This window comes from Lampris incognitus, chromosome 15 (assembly GCF_029633865.1).
Source record: "Lampris incognitus isolate fLamInc1 chromosome 15, fLamInc1.hap2, whole genome shotgun sequence".
Lineage (NCBI taxonomy): Eukaryota > Metazoa > Chordata > Actinopteri > Lampriformes > Lampridae > Lampris > Lampris incognitus.
In genome coordinates this window covers 42,494,510-42,511,167 of record NC_079225.1, presented here as the reverse complement: position 1 = coordinate 42,511,167, position 16,658 = coordinate 42,494,510, and the positions used below count along the sequence as shown (strand labels likewise).

At 45.5% G+C, this 16,658-nt stretch overlaps 1 protein-coding gene across 1 annotated transcript; it reads right to left on the bottom strand.

Annotated features, from left to right (window-relative positions):
• Positions 1 to 3,506: 3,506 nt before the first annotated feature.
• pnrc1 (proline-rich nuclear receptor coactivator 1) lies at positions 3,507 to 15,703 on the bottom strand. The gene is given in 3 exon segments (XM_056294795.1): positions 3,507 to 5,416; positions 5,419 to 5,821; positions 15,296 to 15,703. Coding segments are annotated over 3 exon segments (792 nt in total). The 5' UTR covers positions 15,620 to 15,703; the 3' UTR covers positions 3,507 to 5,351.
• Positions 15,704 to 16,658: the final 955 nt, after the last annotated feature.

Genomic DNA, 16,658 nt, shown 5'->3' with positions numbered 1-16,658 from the left:
TATTGTAATAATTTAACGGCAGACCACCTATTAATGGGTTCAAGTGGTGATACTATGTTGGCAACTCTAGCTCCAGAGCTCTAGCGCCACCAACAGGTCAAAGCTGGACATGCATGAATGTTTATTAACTTTTGACCTGTTTATCCGTTTTTCACAACCACTGTATCACTGAAATGCACTTTATTACATTACCAGGAAGTTATTACATTATCAGGTTTTATTGCATTTTCAATGGACTCAAGGGCAGATTTTTATTACATTATCGGGGTTATTACATAATTGGGAATTTATTACATTATCAGGTTCTACACTAGCTAACAAGTTAGCTTAGCAAGTCTGAAACGTTTTCTCCAAAAAGTGAAAATTGTCATGACCATCACGTGTCATGACCATCACATTTTGCTGTTACAGCTTTGAAAAAAGCATCGTAATATTAAAACTTATTTTGCAGGACGATCAAAGCTATGATGAGATGTTTGTTCCAGACCACTTAATAGAGCTTTTGAAAAAGAAAAAAACAAAAAAGATTTTTTAAAATTTTTTCAAAATTTCAAAAGCTGAAAGTGTCCCAAATTGAAGAATCACCCATAATTGTTTTGTATATGTGTGATTGTGTTGTATCACCATATTGTAATACAATACAATTACAAACGGGAGTGGCAGTTAAGTATGTAGGAGTGGTGCAGGATATGTATGAGGGCAGTGTGACAGTGGTGAGGTGTGTGGTTGGAATGACAGATGGGTTCAAGTTGGAGGTGGGATTACATCAAGGATCGGCTCTGAGCCCTTTCTTGTTTGCAGTGGTGATGGACAGGTTGACGGGCGAGATCAGGCAGGAGTCTCCGTGGACGATGATGTTTGCGGATGACATTGTGATCTGTAGCGAGAGTAGGGTGCAGGTGGAGGAGAGCCTGGAGAGGTGGAGGTATACACTGGAGAGGAGAGGAATGAAAGTCAGTAGCAGCAAGATGGATTACATATGCGTGAATAAGAGGGAGGACAGTGGAATGGTGAGGATGCAAGGAGTAGAGGTGAAGAAGGCATTTGAGTTTAAATACTTGGGGTCAACTGTCCAATGTAACAGGGAGTACAGAAGAGAGGTGAAGAAGAGTGCAGGCAGGGTGGAGTGGGTGAAGAAGAGAGAGCAGGCAGGGTGGAGTGGGTGGAGAAGAGTGCCAGGAGTGATGTGTGACAGAAGGGTACCAGCAAGAGTTAAAGGGAAGGTTTACAAGATGGTAGTGAGACCAGCTATGTTATATGGATGGAGACAGTGGCACTGATGAAAAGACAGGAGGTGGAGGTGGAGGTGGCAGAGTTGAAGATGCTAAGATTTTCATCGGGAGCGACGAAGAAGGACAGGATTAGGAACGAAGCACCCGGCAAGTCTACAGGCCAATTGCACTTACTTCACATGTTGGGGAAAATAATGGAAAGGATGATCACAGACAGAATGAAATTCTGTTTTAGAAAGCAGGGGATTGTTTACTCCCTACCAGAGTGGATTTAGGAAAGGAAGGGGAACAATAGATCCGGTCATTTTATTGAAGACAGAACATGAAAAAGCCCAAATGAATAAAGAATCCATAATGGCAGAGTTCTTTGATGTAGAGAAAGCGTACGATATGGTATGGCAAATGGTAAATAAATGGTAACTGGACTGCATTCACATAGCGCTTTTCTAGTCTACTGACCACTCAAAGCGCTTTACAGTGTACGCATCACATTCCCCCATTCACACACTGATGGCGGAGGCTAGGTGCCAACCCACTCATCAGGAGCAGTTAAGGGTTCTGTGTCTTGCTCAAGGACACTTCGACACCATCTCTGGAGGAGCCGGGGATCGAACCAGCGACCTTCCGATTACTAGACGACCCGCTCTACCTCCTGAGCCATGCCTCTCCCTAAAAAGAGGATTAATGAATGGAAAGAGGGATTAATGATTAGTCCACCGTCCTCTGCACTGTTTTGAGTGTGTTCAGCTCCAGGTTGCTATGACTGCACCACTGCACCATAGGGCCAGCTGTTCAACCTCCCGTCTGTATGCAGACTCGTCACTGGCGCAGATAAGACCGATGATCATTGTGTCGTCTGCAAACTTCAGGAGTTTAAGACGGGTCACCTGAGGTGCAGTCATTTGTGTAGAGGGAGAAGAGTAGAGGGGAGAGTACACATCCCTGGGGGGTGCCAGTGCTGATTGTCCGGGTGCTGGGTGTGATTTTTCCCCAGACTCACCAGCTGCCTCCCGTCTGTCAGGACGTTTTTGAGCCACCAACAGATGGGGGCTGGTACAGTGAGCCTGGCGAACTTGGAGTGGAGGATATCTGGGACGATGGTGTTGAACGCTGAAGTCCACAAAAAGGACCCTCGCCTATGTCACTGGGGAGTAGAGGTGTTGGAAGATGTAATGCGGCCCAATGATGACTGCATCATCCAGTCACCTGTTTGCCCTGTAGGCAGACTGCAGAGGGTCCAGCAGGGGCCTGTGATGTCCTTCAGGTGGGCCAACACCAGTCTCTCAAAGGACTGCACAATGCAGCACAACTTGCGCTGAATTTGAACTATACAGTACAGTGGGAACTGAGTTTGAAATGTATAGCAGCAGAATTAACTTCAGGGTAGGTGAGAAGGGGCAGGGAAAAAAAATAAGTGCATACTTCCTGCTACTCCTGTGGATTTGTTGATCACTTCGGATTACTGGCAACGTCTTGTCTGTATGTTTTATCCTGCTTATTTACACGTTCGAATTAAATCATTCATTCGTTTATCCAAACAGTGTCTGAAACGGTAGCATTATGGAGGCAGCGTTCAGTAAAGCTGAAGCAGTAATACGGAGCAATATCACCACTGCCTGGCAAAAGCACAGGGATGAAAGAAACAAAGGACGTCATCTGCACAAAATAAAGCGAGAAGTGGGAGGAATTAAGACAGGGGAGAAAAAAAAAATCCAGAGAGCAAGCAATTACTATACATGAAGACTGAAGTTAAGACACCCAGGGTTAAATAAAACCATGCACTTGACAGGAAAACATCCATCAGGACTACGTGACTGTGGCTTGGGAGGAAGAAATGGCTGAACGTGTTATCTGTCAATGCCAGAAGTACAAAACACACAGAGAAAAGCTAAAGGAACGGAAGACGTGGGGGTGGGAGTATCGAATCTTGTGAATTTATTTAGCATTGAGGGAGGAAAATACAAAGCCTTAAGTTGTGTTTCTTTTTCTTCCTTGTAAAGAAAAACATTCTGTTTGAACACAATTAATAGAAAAAAAGTTTTACACAATTTTAACATATCACACCTGTGAGTTATTCTAAAAATTAATCTGAATATTTTTTTTCCCGGGGGGGGGGGGGTGGTGTTTCTATGAATCTGACACCACCAAGTAGATGAAGTATTTCTGAGCTTTTGCTCTTTGCAAGACGTGGTCGTGCAACAGGACTGCGTATTTACATACAATAGGGATGAGATTTTTTATCTCCATTTACCCCCCCCTGAAAAAACCCCCCAAAAGTAAACTGGTGAACGACATGTAAATAGTTGGCACACACCCTTGAAACGGCAGTTCTGCGTACAAACAGTTGCTGCATGAGGCCTGACGCGACATTAGAAATAAGCACAATCCAGTTCCGACTAAGTTGCAGGTCTATCACCCCCCCAACTCACGCCAGAGCCGACGTAACAGGCGGTATCCGATATTTTAATATAATTTTCAGTTTACATATGAAACTCACGATTAAACAAACCCCCCCCTCCCCAAACTGCAGTATGGGAGTGTGTTGTTTAGCGTGCCACACTAACAACAGGAATTACATCATTTTTGATCACTGCAATAAAACGGGTGGATTTTTATCTGCTACATTATTACAATCCCCTCCATTTTTGTGACATCACAGACACTGTAGCGCACGACAAGCAGCGGTTAGCTGCCCGCATCCGTAATAAACCACGGCAAGAGACGCATATGTGAGGGACCGTCAGAAAAAATAAACTCGGCAAGTCACTTCAGTGGATTAGACAAGACAGTGACAAAGAGGTATGTCAATCTTACACGTATACAGGAAAACAAAACAAAACACGAGACGCATCACATCAGTGCGACCGAGTTAAATAGAAAACGCACTCGGCTGAACGCTGGACGTCGGTCTTCTGCAGCGGTTGCCCTGACGGTCGAGACTCCTTAAGTTTCGAGTCTTCGCCCACGCCACCTTTTGGTGTCCTGGACCTTCCAGACAATCATTCCAGGAGGATTCTGGCTCTTTTCCGTGCAGCATTAACAGTGTTGCAGCCGCATTAACGCCTCATGAGGTTCACAGACCCCCCAACACGCACCCGCGCACACTCAAATGTGAAGGATGCTTGCCGCGAGCAGGGGGCTCGGGAAGACAAACCGCTACCGGCCGCCAGACAACTGCTGGGAAACTTTGGCGGTCGCTGGTAAGTTTGTCAGCGTTACGGCATCTTGTGTTCTCTCACAGCACCCTAAGGCCAGGTTAACCAACCATAGTTAAAAAGTCAATTTTCAATATAAAATTCCAGCTGGCTGGTGAAAATGGTTGACAATATTCCGAGTAATCCAGCCACTGTGGATTTTTGCACCAGAAAAAAGAAGAAGAAGAAAAGAATATCGTGCCCTGCCCTTATTTTCAGTGCAAATCTGTAAGAAAACACGTTTCTCACTTCCTGTGTGCCCCAAATGGGTGCCATGACCCACCGGTGGAATTGTGAGAAAGTGCCTAAGTTTGTAGGGAACATTTGGAAGCTTCAGTAACAAAACTATATTCTGAGTTAAAACGTGGAAAATATACACATGTGTCTACAGTATATTACGTACATTTACACAAGCTCAAAAAAAAAAAGAAGATCAACACAAGACCGCCTTCTCAAAAATGTTCAACAAAAGTGCGTCCGTCACTTTGTGAGAAGTAACCGTGAGCGGGGAGAAACTTGTCGCTGTTGGAGCTATACCAGACCTCCAAACCAGACCGTTCCCTCTCCCTCTCGAAGAAACCCCCCCCCCCCAAAAAAAAAACAAAGAATTTAGCTTTCTTCTCTGTTAATGGTACCTTTTATAACCTGAGAGCAGTGGGACATTCGTTTGAGCATAATTGTATAACTTAAATCTCCAGCGCTGAACGTGGCTCCCCAAATGCATTTTACAAACCTGGGTGATTTGTTGACTTTCAGTGGAAATTTTTATGGGAAACTGTACTACAGATCTTAAAAAAATAATCCATACATTCTATTGCAGAAATAGATAATGCTCAATTCTTCTTAAATTCCAAACGCTTGACAACATTCTGCTACTCATCCGCTATCGATTTGTGAAGCTCCCTCCTGAAACGGCAGACTGCGGTCAAGATCTACCTTGAACTTTTAGCCGTGACTTGAGGTGAACAGTCATTTGCTCTCGGTTGTCCATGTCGGGGCCCCACTGGTGGCGACCCAGTGACTGGGCGGCTTGGGCAAGACACTTGGGGAGGGCGGTTCATTGAATTTCGCTCCAGCGTAGACCTTCTCACCATCTCTGAGCACCTCGGGCACAGCGGGCAGTGCCTTAAAGAACCTGACGTTGTCGGCTGAGCAGAGGGCCTTCTTGAGCTCTCCGAGCGGAGGCTGGTGCAGGCTGGCGCGTCTCGGCGGGACTCCGCCGTCTTTCCTCCGCCCAGGCTGAGGACCACCGGGATGTGTGCTTTTCTGCTTGTTCCTGTGGCTACTCGAATTCACATTCTGGGTCGTCTTCTGGTCGGGTCGGCTCAAGGTGCGAACGGATGGGTCCCCTTGCTGCGTGATGGTGCTTCGCTCCAGTCTCCCAGATTTCAGCAACTGCGGAAATGGGGGGGGGAGACAAACTTCATCAATCCTTTACAACAAGTTGTAAACAAAAACAAATACAACTTGTGTGTGTGTGTGTATGAGGATGCATCATAGACAATGTCTTAATCTTATTGCAAATAAGAAAAGGACTTGGGAAGCAAAAAGGTGCAGCAGAATGTCTACGTAGCCTAAATAAATGGAAAATCTATTTTCTTAATTTCTCCAATACCAATAGCAGAACCGTTAATATCGGAGCTTATCAATAATACGGTCCTTAATAATTCAGCACTGGTGCCCATCCCTATCAGTTGCTTGTCATTTCCCCGGTTTCGCCCATTTGAAGAGGCTATGGTATAACCACGTCCATCTAGGGTTGCGGGTGGAGGACCCTATATGACCTTAGACTTGGTGGCCCCCACTATCCCGACTACTTTGGACCTATAACAACAAATATCTGACTACAGTAGTGATGCAATGGCTCCTCCATGATCACACCCGGCATTACATGCGGGCCCCCCGGGGAGCCGGGCCCGCCCATCCAGGAATTTGGCCCTCCCGGGAGCTATCAGCGGTTATTTTTCTATTATCTTTTTTGGCTGCGATTGTTGTTGTTGTTAATGGATATATATGTGCTTCACCCAAATGTTTCTTTTGTATTCCACCATCTTGCAACATTACTGTATGGAATATCAGGTTATAGTTGTGGGATGAAAGTCTGGAAAAGAACTGGCTTCGTTTCTGACGATATGGTCCAAGTATACCCTCTGCTGGGGATCCGCGAGACTGGTTTTGAGTTGTGCGTAATAACGTGAGTGACGTCAATCTTTCAAGAGGTTTACATGATTTTTTTTTTTTTTAAAGTCATCCAGCGTCTGGCTAGGTTGGTTTAAGTATTAGCAAATCGTAGTTCTCTGTGGAAATGAAGAAAGGCACTTTGTTTTGTTATTGTAGGCTACACGGAAATTGCAGGTGGGCGTCCGGGTGGCGTGGTGGTCTATTCCTTTGCCTACCAACACGGGGATCATCGGTTCGAATCCCCGTGTTACCTCCGGCTTGGTCGGGCATCCCTGCAGACACAACTGGCCATGTCTGCGGGTGGGAAGCCGGATGTGGGTATGTGTCCTGGTCGCTGCACTAGTGCCTCCTTTGGTTGGTCGGGGCACCTGTTCAGGGAGGAGGGGGAACTGGGGGGATAGCATGATCCTTTTCACCTGACCGTGAGGATCATGGATCCTCACGGTCAGGTGAGGAAACTCCACACATATCAAAGGAGGCACGTGGTAGTCTGCAGCCCTCCCCGGCTCGGCAGAGGGGGGGAAGCAGTGACCGGGGCGGCTCGGAAGACTGGGGTAGTTGACCAAATTGTAGGCGTCAATGAAATTTGTTCTGTGCATCTAACCCATCCTATTGTATAGTACCAGCGGGCAGCCGCAGGGCCCGCGAACCAACTCCAGTTCTTCTTTCCATTGCCTTGCTCAGGGGCACAGACAGGAGTATTAACCCCAACATGCATGTCCTTTTGTTGGTGGGAGGATACCAGAGCACCCGGGGGAAACCCACGCAGACACGGGGAGAACATGCAAACTGAACACAGAAAGGACCTGGGACAGCCTAGGCTTCAAACCCGGCACCTTCTTGCTGCCAGGCAACAGTGCTAATCACTGGCCCACCATGCTGCCAAATGCACATAAAACCTCAGGATGTACCACATTTCACCGACCACATTAACTCTGTGGACAACCACATCAAGTTCACCAGGGAGGATGTGAAAAATGACAGGTTGTCCTTCTTAAACTGTCAAATTGCAGTTGGTGACGGGGGACATTTGATTGTTGATGTTTATCATAAAACGACACATACCGATTAAGGTCCGACTCTCATCATCCACTGGAGCACAAACTAGGAGTCATCAGGACGCTGGACCACCGAGCTGACAATGTCCCCCTGACACAGCGGCCGGGGAAGGGGAGAAACCCCACATTAAACAGGCCCTGGTTAAGTGTGGTTATTATCCTAACTGGGCGTTTGTCAAAACCAGGAAGACGCCCAAACAGCACCAGCCAATCAAAGCGAGAAGGACCACAGCTGTGCAAGTGTAAACCAGCGGTGATTGCGTATGTGGAGGGAGTGTCGGAACAGTTGAGGGGCATATTTTCCAAACACCGTGTCTCAGTTGCTTTCAAACCCCAAAACACACTGTGCCAGAAATTGTTGTACCCCAACGATCGGGTCCCCCGGCACAAACAGAGCAATACAGCGTATGCTGGCAAGTGCCAGGATTGCCGTGACTTGTACATCGGGGAAACCAAACAGACGCCGGCCAAGAGGATGACACAACACAGGAGAGCTAACATGTCAGGCCAGGACTCCACAGCCTACGCCAGGGCTAGTCAACTACTTTCTTATGAGGGCCAACTTATTCAAATGTAAATGGTAAGGGGGCCAAACCTTTTTCAGAGTAATTATCGGATCTTAGCACTTAGATGTGAACATGAAAAACAACACCCTTAATACTGTGTATCAAAAGCGTTTATTAACAATGTGTTTATGTAACATACAAAATAGGGCAGCCACTTCATACATTTATATAGGCTACGTTTATTTTAGCTAATGAATCACTTCTCACCATCACCAATACTGATGATCAAAAGGTCCCAATTAAAGAGACATTCAAAACAACTTACAATACATTGGCAGATGAAAAAAACAACAACATTGAATTACTTGTTAAGATATTATGATCATCTCTCACCTTCTCACCAATGTGCTACTACTCAACACTTATCACTCAAATTTCATAACAAGTAATTTCAATTCAAAAGAAATGCATCCGACCCTTCTGGAAAATGTGTGTTGAAGCTTGAGCGTTGAAGTGTCTTCTCAAATGATATTCCTCTGAGACAGCGATTGACTCGTGAGCCAGAAAACATATCGGCTTCGTTCCGATGTTAGTAAACATACATTTCTCAGTCCATTCCTTATTAAATTGGCAAATTTTCATTGTCAACTTTCCTATTTTTCCAATGTGGACAGCGACATTTTGAGGTTATTTTGTTTGCTAGTTAGCAGCAGCAAGCAGGTTAGTGTGGCACACTATGATGAGTGGATGAATGGGAGCGCACTCTTGCCCCAAAACAGATTTTTCTTCGCGGGAAAATGCATTATAATTTTTAATTTTCTAATAAAAATTAATCAAAGGGCCGGAAAAAATAATCCTCGGGCTGGATTTGGCCCGCAGGCCGCCAGTTGACTAGGCCTGGTCTACGCCATCTACAGGCCAGTGGCCTCTCTTTCAAGGATGAGGATGTGCACGTCCTTGATAGGGAGGAACGCTGGTTTGAACGGGGAGTCAAAGAGGCCATCTATGTGAAGAGGGAACGACCATCCCTGAACCGGGGGGGGGGGGGGGGGGCTGAGAGTACATCTGTCACCATCTTACAATGCTGTGATTGCAACTACTCCCAAATCCTCTGTGAACAGTACATATGGCCATTGAAACTCCAGTTAATGCTCGTGGCAATTTGTCGTTATGCCACTGTATTGTTTATAAGGGTGGGGATAGCTGCAGTCAGTTTAGACTGAAGAGGTCACTTAGATGATGATGAAACGTTTCAATAAATGTTGTGTTCAGATGAACTGATTCAACTTTCTTTGATAATTAAAAGGGAAGGTTTACAATCTGGTAGCGAGACCAGCTATGTTGTGTGGTTTGGAGACGGTGACACTGATGAAGAGACAGGAGGTGGAGCTGGAGGTGGCAGGGTTGAAGATGCTAAGATTTTCACTGGGAGTGATGAAGAAGGACAGGATTAGGAATGAGTATATTAGAGGCACAGCTCATGTTGGATAGTTTGGAGACAAAAGTAAGAGAGGCGAGATTGAGCTGGTTTGGACATGCACAGAGGAAAGCTTCTGGGTATATTGGGAGAAGGATGCTGAATACGGAGCTGCCAGGGAAGAGGAAAAGAGGAAGGGTTTATTGATGTGGTGAGGGAGGACATGCAAGGTGGCTGGCGTGATAGAGGAAGATGCAGAGGACAGGAAGAGATGGAAATGCATGATCCACTGTGGCGCCCCCTAACGGGACCAGCCGAAAGTAGTAGTAGACGGGAGGGTTGGCAACCCTACGTCCATCTGCGATCTGCGTCAAGGCCGCGTTTGAAGAAACAGGGAAGTCTGGTTTGGTTTGGTAGGGTTAACTTTGAATGAATGAATGATGATTTATTTTCGAACATGTAAACAAGCAGGATATAACATACAGATAATCCACTGCCAATAATCTGACGCGATAAACAAATCCACACAAACTCAGTGAACAAATCTCCATATACATCAGATTTGTAACATGTTCGAAGAGGAGCAGGAGGAAGTATATGCTTATTTTTTCCTACCCCTTCTCTCCTACTCTTCAGTTAATTCAGGTATACATTACAAAAAGGAATAGAAAAAGAAATAACAAAAAACATGACAAGAAAAATGTGTGTGTGTGTGTATAACAACCCAGATATCCACTCGGTGTCGTATAAAGGAAAATGAAAAAATGTAATTAGGAATGTTTGGAGGTAAGTAAAACTAACGGCTAACACAACTCTTCACTCGTCATCATCCCTACATCTCTTGAAAATCGAACCTTTGTACTTCTTCTTGAACTAAGGAATGTTTGTACTTTGAGTTCCATACTCAAACTATTCCACAATTTTACCCAAAAGTTTGAAATGCCCACGCTCTTCAAAGTTGTGTCTTGATGCACGCTCAACAACCCAGATAAGAAAATCAAAGACGGTTGAATCAGTTCATCTGGATACAACGTTTACTGGCAGATCTGTTTCATCACTCAACTAAGTGACCTCTTATGAGGTAAACCTGCAGTCAGTTTAGACCGAAGATGTCACTTAGTTCAGCGATGAAACGAATCTGCCAATAAACGTTGTATCCAGATAAACTGATTCAACCTTCTTTGACTTCAAAGTTGGAACAAACACAATTCCTTGAAGGTTAATTTCCCTCTCAAATTATATTCCCCTTCTCTATCCGAGAATATTTTTTCGTATATTACTCGGGAGTAGACTGCTTCTTGCTTTTAACATTATTTGTCGTGTATTAAATTCTACTAAATCCATGAACTTCAAGGCACTTGACTTTAAAAAATGCTTGTTGGTGTGTTCACGATAGCCTATATCATTAACTATCCTTACGGCTCTTTTTTGTAGTATACACAATGGTTGTAGGTTGGTTTTGTAGGCGTTACCCCATACCTCCACACAGTAGTTCAGATATGGTAAAATAAATGAACAATACGGAGTGTACAGTGATTTATGATCCAAAACGTGACTTGCTTTTCTCACGACTGCAGTGTTCCTTGCCAATTTTCCTCACACATATACGTACGTGAGGTTTCAAGCAGATTTTGTGGTCTAGTATCACACCTAGAAATTTATTTTCATATACTCATTCTAGTTGGACATTGTCTAGCACTACTTTTACTTTGGCATTCATTAAGTGATTTCCAAACAACATAAACTTTGTTTTTCCAGATTTAAGGATAATTTGTTTTTGTCAAACCACCGTTTAAATTTTTCCGTTTCCTTTGTGGTCACCTCCAAAAGCTGCTGTAAATTCTCACCAGAGCAAAATATATTCGTGTCATCAGCAAATAGAACAAATTTCAATATTTTTGATATCTTGCATACATCATTTAAGTACAGAATGAACAGTTTTGGACCTAAAACCCACCCCTGGGGTACACCACAAGTAATATCCATGCATGACGATTTATGTTCACCTATCATTACAAACTGCTGCCTGTTACTTAAATATCTTCTTAGCCAATTCTGTACCACCCCTCTGATACCACATCTTTCCAATTTATCTATTAATCTGTTGTGATCAATAGTGTAAAAGGCTTTTTTTTAGGTCTATAAATATTCCCTCAGCAAACTTTATTTTTTTGTCTATGCAATTAGTTATTTCTTCAATTGATTCAATGAGCGCCAGAGATGTCCATCTGTTTGGTCGAAACCCGTACTGGCTATCTGTCAACAGATTGTGCTTCACAATTAATTTGTCTAGTCTAGCAGCAACTAGTTTTTCTAGTATTTTAGAGAATTGTAGCAATAATGAAATTGCTCTGTGGTTTACAAATTGGTGTCCATCTCCAGTTTTATATAGGGGTATAACTTTAGCCGTTTTCATTTTGCTTGGAACTTTACCAGATTGAAAGGACACGATACAGATGTGGGTTAGTGGTTTAGCAATACATTCGATTACTTTCTTAACTATTGTCATATCAATATCATTCCAGTCAGTAGATTTTTTTGGTTCTTGCATTTGTTTACAATGTCCACGATTTCCTTCTCTTCTACTGCTCTAAGAAAAATGGAATTTGGATTTCTGTCCCCATAATCATAATCACTATCATTCCCCACTGTGATCGTTTGTGTGTCACTGATTATTCCGGCCAGTTTGGGCCCACATTTACAAAGTATCTGTTGAAGCCATTGACCACCCACGTTATTTATAGTCTGTAGAGTACTGAGGGCAGCTTGGGGCTTCTAGATCGGTTTCTAATAACACTATTCAACACATCCCATATACCTTTGGTGTTGTTTTTAATTGGTCTCCAACTCTTTATTTTATTCCTTCTTACATATCCTCATAATGTTAGTTAGCTTTGTTTTTACATTTTTAAAAAATTTTTTTATTTCTTCTGCAATGGTTCTGTGCTTCATGAATTCTTCGTAGTCCCTTTGCAATCCACAGACTCAGCTTTACATTTCCGTTTACTGTCGAACTGTTTTATTGGGCAATTTTTGTCATATGAGGATTGAAATATGTTTAGGAATGAATTGCAAGCTTTATCAGTCTCTTTTTCTTTGTATACTATATTTCAGTTATAGGTCAGTAATGCATCTTTAAAAGGATTCATGGATTCCTCTGTTCTTACTCACATATTTAACGCTGTTGGGGCACGTCATCAACCGCTGTCGTCATGCTTTCAACCATTCTTATTATTGAAACTTTTACCCACGTACAAAGCCACGTCCCCTCCATTCTTGTTTTTCCAGTTCATATGTGTCAATTCATACCCATTCAACTCAAAGTTCACACCCTTCTCAGTCTCTCATATGGCTATCATATTGAACGATTTCGGGAACTGACTTAAATATTCTTTGATGTTTTAGAAGTTGGCATGTAGGCTTCTGCTGTTTAAGTGGATAATTGATATTTTATGATCGGACTTAACCTTAGTGTCAAACTGATCATCTGTGTAATAACAGCAATTGCTGATATTATTGAAGAAATTATTTTTTCGGATCGACATCATTTTCCATATCTTGCGATTTATGCTCAGTATATTCAAGTTTTCCAACCCACTTTATCATATTCTGTAATCTGTTGTTTGCTGATTATCATCATCTCCAGACGGAGATGAATGACTTCTTTCAAAACTCGTCATGGTTGGATGGATGTAGTGTGTTTATTGATCACTCTAATATTTTTCATTACTTTGATGTGTTGTTCTTTTGGACTCACTGGTATTTATCCAATTCCTCAACGTCTCTGACGACCAGCACGTTGACCTCTTCTGGTGTTCCATTTAATTTTATTAAGATTTTACAGTTTGTTGACCATGTAGATTGGATTTTCCTCTGCTTTCTCAGGGAGCGTGCGCCTTTCTGGCAATGTTTACGTTCTTTTTAGTCAGATGTCCGTTCAAGTAGACATCTGGTCCCTTCAGCTTTTTCCCTTGCCTTAACAATGCAATTTTATGCTTTCTGTTCAAAAACCTTATTATTATGGCCAGTTTATCGCTCTTATTTTTCACCGGGGTTTAGTCTCTAGCCCGGTGACAATGATATTCTTATCCTTCTCTGTGTTTGTGCAGCCTCAGGGCCTTGACTTATTCCACCTATCCTGCTCTTAGGGTCGTGGGGATGCTGGAGCCTATCCCAGCAGTCACTGGGCGGCAGGTGGGGAGACACCCTGGACAGGCCGCCAGGCCATCACACAGCCCCCCACACACATTCATACCAACCTGACCTACATGTCTTTGGACTGTGGGAGGAAACCGGAGCACCCGGATGAAACCTACGCGGACACGGGTAGAACATGCAAACTCCACACAGAGGACGACCCCCAAGGCTGGACTACCCCGGGGCTCAAACCCAGGACCTTCTTGCTGTGAGGCAACTGCACTAACCACTGCGCCACCAGGTCCAAAATCGTTTTCAGTTGTAGTTTGACCATTGCAACCTCCTCGGTCAGAAAGTCGAGCAAACCTTTTAAATCACCGACTTCCTTAGTTGGGAGATTTTTTTGTTTCATGACGTTTTTTGGCATCGTGCGACACAAAAAATAAAATAACATTTAAAAAAGATCAGGCATCTGATTAGGATGCCTCCTGGGCGCCTTCCTTTGGAGGTTTACCAGGGACGGCCAACTGGGAGGAGACCCTGGGGTAGACCCAAAACTAGCTGGAGGGACTAAATGTCCAATCTGGCCTGGGAACGCCTTGGGATCCCCCATGAGGAGTGGGAGGGCGTTGCTGGGGAGAGGGACGTCTGGAGTGCCCTACTTAGCTTGCTGCCACCTTGACCCGACCCCGGAGAAGCGGCTGAAGATGAGATGCGAGACGTTTTTTTGCCATGTCTTTTGTCTGTTATGGACCCCGAGTCTGCAATCAAGTTTTGAGATTAGCTTGTGCCAGCTAGCTTAGCCAGTTAGTTAGCTTACCTCCGGCTTGGTCGGGCGTCCCTACAGACACAATTGGCCGTGTCTGCGGGTGGGAAGCCGGATGTGGGTATGTGTCCTGGTCGCTGCACTAGCGCCTCCTCTGGTCAGGGGGTGGGGGGGTAGCAGCGAGATCCTCCCACGCGCTACGTCCCCCCTGGTGAAACGCCTCACTGTCAGGTGAAAAGAAGCGGCTGGCGACTCCACACGTATGGGAGGAGGCACGTGGTAGTCTGCAGCCCTCACCCCCGGATCGGCAGAGGGGGCGGGGCAGCGCCCGGGACGCCTCGGAAGAGTGGGGTGACTAGCCAAGTACAACCGGGGGGGAAATGGGGAAAACAACCCCAGTGGCTACAACCCTCGTCTGTTTCAGTGACGTGACGCAGACCGACGTCTTTCAGGTGTAGCAGCTCGCAACAAGTTGGACCGCTCCACTGCGCCATCTTCCCCGGAAACCGTCGCCGTCAACGCGACGCGCGCCACTTCCGGCCCCCGCCCGGGGCGCAGCGGCTGACCCGGCGCGCGCACCGCACGCACGACTTAAACGTCCGCTACCGACGTTCGGCTGTTGTTTGGACCCGTGTGGCGCTTCGGTACCATCACAATCAAGCGCGGTACTGCGCGTTTGCTATACGCGGTTACAGAGAATAACGGGTAACCTTCAATAAAAACAGGTAACAACAACAACAACAACAACAAAGTAATGAACGAAGCACCGCCTTGTTATAAAGCAGTAGAGGAAGGGTTCATTACCTCCTTCTTGGCTCCCGGTTTGAGCGGGTGGAGAGTGAGCCCGGTGCCGGGTGGCGGCTCGACGCGGGCTTTGGCACTGGGCAAGGCGGGGACGGAGCTGCCGCCGCCGCCGCTGTTGTTGTTGTTGTTGTGGTGGTGGACGGACAGGAGCGCCGGGTGACTTCCCGGAACCCTGCGGTACTGCGGGGCGCCGCGATGGGGCGGACGCGAAGGACACGGCGCGGCCCAGCCGAGCTTCCTGCCCCCTTTCTTCGGCAGCATTTTCCTCGCTTTGCTTCGACTCGCCGCGTCCTTGTCCGCGCTGCTCTCCTCGCTATGCGCCATCGATCCGCCCGACGCCACTTCGGACTAGAAGAGACATAGAGGAAGACTTAAAGGTGCGCCTCCCCGACGGCGGACCTGCCTCCACGTTGGCCCGCCCCCACGAGCAATTTATGGCTTGGCTTGGCTTGGGCTTCCGCCTCGTCTTCTTCTTCTTCTTCTTCTTCTTCTTCTTCTTCGGCTGTTTATTGGCGGATCGCAGACCAACATTGAAGGCGTGTACCGCCACCTACCGTATAGGAGTGTGAAGATTCATGGCATTGGGTCATCGGCTTGCCGATTGTCTATAAAAAAAAAGAAAAAAATCACACCCTATATCCTGATCCTGCCTGTATTATATGGCGGACTTGCCTCCACGTTGCCCCCCCCTCACAAGCACATTATGGATTGGCTTGGGCTTCCTCCTCCGCCTCTTCTTCTTTCTTTATTGGCGGATCGCAAACCAAGTTTAAAGGCGCGTACCGCCACCTACCGTATAGGAGTGTGAAGATTCATGGCATTGGGTCATCGGCTTGCCGATTGTCTATAAAAATTTAAAAAATTAAATAAATCACGCCCTATATCCTAATCCTGCCTGTATTATATGGCGGATCTGCCTCCACGTTCCCCCCCCCCTCACAAGTAATTTATGGCTTGGCTTGGGCTTCCTCCTCTTCTTCTTCTGCTTCTTCGTCTTTGTTTATTGGCGGATCGCAAACCAACTTTAAAGGTGCGTACCGCCACCTACCCTATAGGAGTGTGAAGATTCATGGCATTGGGTCATCGGCTTGCCGATTGTCTATAAAAAATGAAAAAAAATCACACCCTATATCCTGATTCTGCCTGTATTATATAACCGAACAAAACCCTTCTGCTTTCGCTAAAGTCCAGTCCCGTGCTCAGTAGTGATTTTAAACTCCATTCCTGCCCTGTCTCGTGTACTATATTTCCTAACGTCTCCCTCCGTGAATTATATTCACTACTGTAACCGCTTATTTTCTTGCCCGGTGCGGGATTCGATACGGGGTGTACTGCACCACAAGGCGACATCACTAACCGCTCG